The sequence below is a fragment of the Lepidochelys kempii genome, chromosome 8 (genome assembly GCF_965140285.1).
Source record: "Lepidochelys kempii isolate rLepKem1 chromosome 8, rLepKem1.hap1, whole genome shotgun sequence".
In the NCBI taxonomy this organism is placed as follows: domain Eukaryota; kingdom Metazoa; phylum Chordata; order Testudines; family Cheloniidae; genus Lepidochelys; species Lepidochelys kempii.
In genome coordinates, this window is record NC_136387.1 from 9,841,451 (window position 1) to 9,849,068 (window position 7,618).

Consider the following 7,618-nt stretch of genomic DNA (forward strand, 5'->3'; position numbering starts at 1 on the left):
AGTTAAAGATGCTGTGTACCATGCATAGGCATCCCTGTGTCCCCATGACACTGTCTGGTGCAGTACCTTGTGGGATATTTTTGCAACACATTGTGGGATACCAGCAGTCCTGTCAGGGAATTATGGCAGTTTGGGGTTAAATTTGCACAATTCCCATTGCTCCATCCCATAATCTTCTTTTTGCACCATTTTTGTCCAAATTAACATCTTTATTTCTGCCAGTATTCTGGAGCTGAACTTGCACGGTTTCTTCTCCTCGCAGGAGAAGAAAATATTCAGGACTACTTTCCTGAACTAGGCAGTATCATGAGGTGTACCTGTAGTATTACTAAGGGAGATGTTCTTTGCTCAGGGATTGTTTAGCTGCTGAGAAATTGCTGGGCAAAGTGCAGCAGGATAAGAATTTGGAGGATGAAGAGACTACTTGAACTATGGACTTATTTTTGATATGTTCTTGTCTTTTTTTTTTTCTTATTTTAACATAATTGGCCAATTTAAGGTCTGACATTGCTTGCATATACACATGCTGTTTACCTAAGTTTAGCAATGCTGTCAGGAAGCTAAGGAAGGAGGTGATTCTATAAAATGGTGTTGCCCCATTAAGTCTTATTACCATTTTATTTTAGCTCCATTAATTATTATGGATCCTTTAAGGTAGGAGTGGCCAACCTTTGCTTGTATTGCATCATGCACAGCTGTCAGGGTACCAGGGACTCTGGGCTGTAAGTCAGCTATATAGCAGTAGCACCTCTCCAGGTGCTCCCGCTGGCCTGGTCCAAATTTAAAACTTGAATTGACATAGGTACGGAACTCGGGTTGTGAAAAATCCACATTCCAGAGTGCCGTAGCTGTGCTGTGTAGATGCAGCTAGGTTGATGGAAGAATGCTTCCCTCACCCAGCTACCATTGCTCAGGGTGGTGGAGTTCCTACATAAATGGAAAAATCCCTTCTGTTGCTGTAGTCAGCGTCTACATTACAGGGCTATAGCCATAGCTATGCTGCTGTAGTGTACATGTATCTGTAGCATGTGACCAGCTCCTCACTCCTCCTGCTAGCCTTTGGAGTCCTTACCAATGCGAAGCCAGTCTCTTCTTAGCTTTTCTCAGTGGTCATTCAAGGCATCTGTTTCTAATGAAGCTGAGGGGGATGATGCAATTGCCTGGACTGGACTATAGGATCTGTGCACTATACACTGGTGACAAAGTGGGAGGGAGGAGCTTATGTAGGCCAAAGTTAGAGGGGAAACAAAGAATGGGGAATGGGAAGAGAGTGGAAGCACAAGGGGATGTCTGAGGTAACAAGGGGGTGAAGTGTGGAGCACAAATGGGAATTATGCAATTGAGCATTAGGGAGTACTAATGGGTAAGAGATTGGAGAGAGTAGGAATTGGGCAAAATAATCGAGGAAGAGTTTAAATTAAGATAGGGATCTGGAAGCCTGGGGTCTCAAGCACATGAGCATTCTGGTAAAATGTTATTTATTTTTTCTCTCCTTTTTCACCTTCAAAGAAGGATAATAGCAGAATGACCATCTAAAATTCACAAGCAGCTCCCAGGCCATCCTGCTCTATAACACCCAGCTTATTTGAAAACTTGTACCATGGATAAAAATTGTTAGCAATTACATCAAGGGCATCAGGAATCCAGCTGGCAACCTTTAATCTCTATAAATGTAAAAATCAGAAAGATGCACATAATTGTTAATTACAGTTTTCAGAGTAACAGCCGTATTAGTCTGTATTCGCAAAAAGAAAAGGAGTACTTGTGGCACCTTAGAGACTAACCAATTTATTTGAGCATAAGCTTTCGTGAGCTACAGCTCACTTCATCAGATGCATACTGTGGAAAATATAGAAGATGTTTTTATACACACAGACCATGAAAAAATGGGTGTTTATCACTACAAAAGGTTTTCTCTCCCCCTACCCCACTCTTTTGCTGTAATAGCTTATCTAAAGTGATCACTCTCCTTACAATGTGTATGATAATCAAGGTGGGCCATTTCCAGCACAAATCCAGGTTTTCTCTCTCCTCCCATGCCCCATTGTTAATTGGTTCATAATATTTGTATGTTCCTGTATTTTCCTATTTAGCTAAATAGAAAGTACCTGCTGTTCGAGTTAACAAAAACTAACTAAATCAATTATGGGAAAATAGTACTGGGAGGGGAAAGGGATGGAATAGATTGGAAATTTGAGGAGGGAAATGCTGTCAGGAAGAGCACAAAGAGAGTGGGGACTGAGAAACGTATATGAAAGGGAAAGAAGAGCTCTGTGCAAGCTCCAAAGCTTTTCTCTCTCAGCAACAGAAGTTGGTTCAATAAAAGTTATCTCACCCACCTTCTCGCTCTAATAGCCTGGGGCCTGACATGGCTACAACAGCATGGCACGTAACACATGAAAGGGAAGTGAGAATGAACCTAAAGGAGTAAGGAGAGCCCAAAAAGGGAACAGTAAGAAAATAAAGAAAAACAGGTACTGGAAAAGGGCCCTGAAAAGAAAAATGATAATTTAAAAATGCAAAAGACAAGGTGGGTGAGGGAATATCTTTTACTGGACCTACTTCTGTTAGCGCAAGAGACAAGCTTTTGAGCTCTTCTTAAGTTCTGTGGCACTTGAAAGCTCGTCTCTTCCACCGCCAGAAGTTGGTCCAATAAAAGATATTTCTTTATTTCTCCCCTTGTCTTTCTCACAGTCAGGAGCCACCACCCCTACACCAAGACTAGCAATGCAAATGTATTTCGTACTATTCGTAGGTAAGTACAAAACTATAATTCCACCCAGCGTGAAAGGAAGGAGCAAAATAAAATAAACTCAAAAGTGCTGTGCTGGGAAATTAAATGTGAGGTTAGGAGGATGCCCCGCAGCCTGGCAAGGCCCTATCCACGGTGTAAGTGGGCCACCAAAGGATCATAATACGTTTCCCCCTTGCTCTCGGCTCCTCGGTGCACAGGTGCTGGAAGCAGGGGGGCTGCTGCCGCACGCCCTGGCTTGAAGTGGTTTCCATTAGATACAGGGTTCACAGTTTACTGCCATGGCTCTCAGCGCCCCCACTTTAAAAACTGTTCCAGCCCCCCCTGCCTCCGGGGCTGCTTTTCCCAACACACCGGGGTGGCTCCAGGGACCCAAACACAAACAGCTGCAACGTGTGAATCTGCTCCCCAGAGTCCCCTAGGGGGGCCTGGCTGGGCACTGCAGGCTGTGGGGAGGAGTGGGCTGAGGTAGAGCAATGGGGGGACGGGAATGGACCGTGGGGAGCAGGGAGTTGATCTGTGTGTAGCACCATAGGGGCAGCCGTGAACTAACCCCCAGCATTAATTACCCCCTCACGGCCGCGGGGCCTGTGTGAGGTGTTTGGAAGGAGTCACGTGCTGGGGGGCGGGTGGCTCCTCCACCCCCTCGAGGGGAGAGTTGGTTGGTGCGGCCTCTCTCTCGCACTTCATTATAGGGAGGGGGAGGGGAAGGACTATGATGACGGAAACCGCTTCCTAACGGTCAGCTTTTCAAATGCTCCCGCGCGGCCTGCCATGAAGCCTACGCTACCCCCTCCCCCACCCGCGGGGGCGGGGCTGCTGGTGTGGGGGGGAAGCGCGCGCGGCTGGGAAGGAGGAGACCTATTGGCTCACATCCGCTGGGTTGACGCATTGGCGCAGCCTCAACCCGGTTGCTCCCTCCCTCCCGCCTCCTCCTCTTGCCTCGGCGCGAGTTGAGGGCTGCAGAATCTTATTAGTCTACTCTTGATTAGGCCCCGCCTCTCCGCCCGTGGCTTTCGAGGAATTCGATTGGTTCTCCTGGACTTCAGTTACTAACACACTCCCGCCCTCTCTTTTCCTCTTGCGTACGCGCGGTGGAGGTCGCCTAACCCGATTAGTCCTAGCTGTCGTCAATCACTGACGAAGCCCCGCCCCCTAATGAATGACTCGTTCACGTAGGCTGTTGCGCCTTTCTATTGGCCCAGTTTGCGCCGAGGGCGTGTGCTGCGGCGGCACGGCGGGCGGGGCTCCCAGCGTCCCCTTTGTGTGAGCAGCACCAGTTGCCGGCCGAACGCCTGAGGAGTAGCAGCCGCCATTTTGTGCGTGTCGGTGTGCTCCCCCACCCCCAGGCACCTTTCCTGTGGTACCGGCGGCGGCCAGGTCGCTGCCGAGGCCAGGCCACGCCAAGGAGGAGCCGCGGCGGCAGCTGCTGCTGTCTTGAAGTTGCGGTGCTCGTTGAACGTGGAGAGGCCTGAGCTTCCCCCCAGCAGGAGGAGGAGTCTCGGCGCCAGGCCTAGGCGCAGCCCCGGCGGAGGCGGCAGCATGGAGAATTCGCAGCTGTGCAAGCTGTTCATCGGCGGCCTGAACGTGCAGACCACGGAGGCCGGGCTTCGGGAGCACTTCGAGGCCTACGGCACCCTCACCGACTGCGTGGTCGTGCTCAACCCGCAGACCAAGCGCTCCCGATGCTTCGGATTCGTCACCTACTCGGCTGTGGAGGAGGCCGACGCCGCCATGGCCGCCTCCCCCCACGCCGTGGACGGCAACGCGGTCGAGCTGAAGCGGGCCGTGTCCCGGGAGGACTCGGCCCGGCCGGGGGCCCACGCGAAGGTGAAGAAGCTCTTCGTGGGCGGTCTAAAGGGGGACGTGGGCGAGGGGGACCTGGTGCAGCACTTCAGCCAGTTCGGCCCGGTGGAGAAGGCCGAGATCATCGCCGACAAACAGAGCGGCAAGAAGCGCGGCTTCGGCTTCGTCTATTTCCAGAACCACGACGCCGCCGACAAGGCCGCGGTAGTCAAGTTCCATCCGATCCAGGGCCACCGCGTGGAGGTCAAGAAGGCTGTGCCCAAGGAGGACATCCAGTCGGGCGGAGGAGGTGGTGGCTCCTCTAGGCCTTCTCGGGGCGGCAGGGGAGGAGGACGAGGACGGGGCGGCGGCGGATCCGGCAACCGGGACCACAACGGTCTCTCCAAAGGAGGCGGCGGCTATAATAACTACGGAGGCTACGGCGGAGGTGGCGGCTACGGATCTTACAGCAGCGGCTCCTATGGAGGAGGTGGCGGAGGCGGAGATTACGGCAACGGGTACGGCGGGTTCGGCAGCTACAGCCAACATCAGTCCTCCTACGGCCCCATGAAGAGCGGCGGAGGAGGCGGAGGAGGGGGCGGCAGCTGGGGAGGGCGCAGTAACAGTGGACCGTACAGAGGAGGCTATGGTGGGGGAGGGTATGGCGGCAGCTCCTTCTAACCGGGGGCGCCCATACCCATTGGGGGTGGCATGGAGAGCCCTCCCTTTGTTACGGGGCAGCTTCTAATGGTTTCTCCCCTCACTCGCCTAAGGGCAGTTCCTAGTAAATGCCTCCCCCGCTGTGGGAGCAGCTCCTAAATGCCCTCTGGGGGTCGCCTCTGCCTGTGCCACTTCTTTCTCTCTGAAGATGGACTGGGCCCCACACACACATACTTTGTGTTACAGTCATTGATGGACTCTATTTTTTTATTATTACTTGGACCTTGGTCGTTTTTATACTAGCAATGAAAATGTCTTGTTTTAATTTGTTTTTTGGGGTGGGGGTGGGCAATGTCTTGCTGATTCTGAAGTAAAAACTGGGGAGGGAGATGGGGGGGGAATTTACTTTGTTGTAAGGACTCGATACCTGGCTACTACATTTTTTCCCCTACAAAATCTGCTCGGATCCATGACTGAAATTAACATTTCTGTAAAGGAGGAAAAAAAATCGTTTTTACGTTTTTTATTTTTTAAATAAATCATTGTGTTCATTGACCTTTACATGTCTAACTTTTTTCCTAGGATCCATTCCGTACGGTTTAAGGCTTTTCTGGGTTTGAAACAAGTATTCCTCTGCTTTTAATTCTCTATGTATTTAGAGACTTTATTGCCAGTAAAGGTCCTAATTTACTTTTTTGATGTCCCATTAGTGGATTTATTGGTTTTCAAACACTTTATGGAAACTTTTTGAAGTACTAACTGGTGGATGTGGTCTGTTTTTTAAATATTCATTCTCACTTTTGCAGTTTGTGTGCATCCACCATCTTGTACTAGGCAGTTTGATTGATGTGCTGACATGGTTGGTCAATTTTTTTCTATAGGACTTTTCCATCAAGTATGTACTGTGTAGTTCTAAAGAAATAGTTTGTGTTAAGCATGTGCTTCATTCATATAAAATGTTCAAAATTTCCAATTGCTTAGTTTCAGATCCTCTTATTGGCTTGTCTGTAAATGATTCGTTACAGGAAAGGGTCAACATTTATTCCTTCAATTAAATGCCTACTGGTTTTCATAGTACCAGGTTAAAACAGACTTTTCACTTGGTCTGAACTATTGTCCTTCATTAAAGTTCCCCGAGAATCCTTTGCAGCACCATCTCCTGGTAGAATGGCAGAACCACTGCTGTAGGCTTCATTACAACCGAGGCAACGTTGTTTGCTAACAACTCTACTAGATTTTTTTGAAAGTTGTCTTATGCCATTAAATGATCGGTGTAAACTGAAATAAAAATCAAATCTGCATGTGACTAAAGATGGGCTCCCTGCATATTGACTGAAACAAAATGGATTTGAAGTATCTGCTTCAGTACATTTCTAAAACTCTTATAACTGCCCATCCTTCAAAAGAAGTGATAATCTAAACTGTTTGGGCAAAGTGCTATGATAAATGAGCCAGCTAAGTGTACCAGTAACATAGGTGCCAGTTGTAAAGCAAAATATCTGTGTAGTCTGCTTGATTAACAAATGTATATTTGTAGCCCTTTCACGCAATAGAATTAAAGTTTGTTGTTTATTTGAAAAAAAAAAAAAAAGCATAATGTTATAGGGGAAAACTGCCTTCCTGGATAGAAATATAGAATAGCATCGTTTATGGGTTTATGGATATCACAAATAAAGAATTGAATTCCTTACATGCTTGAGTGAGAGTATGTATGACATGGGGCATGGATTTAAAAAAAAAATTGTAAAATCACTTTGATTCCAGGTTTCTAAGCATGTAATGTTTAACACTTAACCATATTGCCTTCTATCACTGCATTCTATGGATTTGATCCTACTTCCATTGAAGGCTGGCAAAACTACCATTGTCTTAAGTGGAAGTGGTATCATGCTCTAAAAATCCATGAAAACTGCACTAGTATAAAGTGTAATTTTCAAATCTCTTTAAAAAAACAATTTAAAAGACTTTGTGGACACGGATTTCAGTTGAAATTGGTCTTGTTTTGATTTAGCATAGCTGAATTATAATAAACGTGATTTCAAATAAAATCAGTGTCCCTCAGTCTTCAGTTTAAGTAGATTAACTTAGATGTGACTTTTTAAAAAACAAACAAACAAAAACCCAACTGGTACAACTTTCTCTTGTAGACAAAGCCCTAAGGATCTGGAGTGGAATTGACCTCTCAAAATGGAGGCCTTTCTAGGCCCTTGTGATCAGTAATGATAATTTAGAGCTCTTAAACTGTAAAAATTTCTTTCAGGCCTTTTTGCTTTGTAAGTGGGTGTTAAGTAATCTGGCTTGCAATTATAATGCATATTTGCATCCAGAAATTCATATCTGTCCTGAACCAGCTAAGTAGTTTAGGCAAAGTGCAGAAGTCAAGTGTAAGTTATGTTTAACAAGCTTTTGCAGAATACCGTA

At 47.2% G+C, this 7,618-nt stretch overlaps 1 protein-coding gene across 1 annotated transcript; it reads left to right on the top strand.

Moving 5' to 3' along the window:
- The first annotated feature begins 4,005 nt into the window (after positions 1–4,005).
- Positions 4,006–6,170, top strand: HNRNPA0 (heterogeneous nuclear ribonucleoprotein A0). The gene has a single exon (XM_073355478.1). It carries the CDS (start codon positions 4,295–4,297, stop codon positions 5,216–5,218), a length of 924 nt encoding a protein of 307 aa, XP_073211579.1. The 5' UTR covers positions 4,006–4,294; the 3' UTR covers positions 5,219–6,170.
- The last annotated feature ends 1,448 nt before the right edge of the window (positions 6,171–7,618 follow it).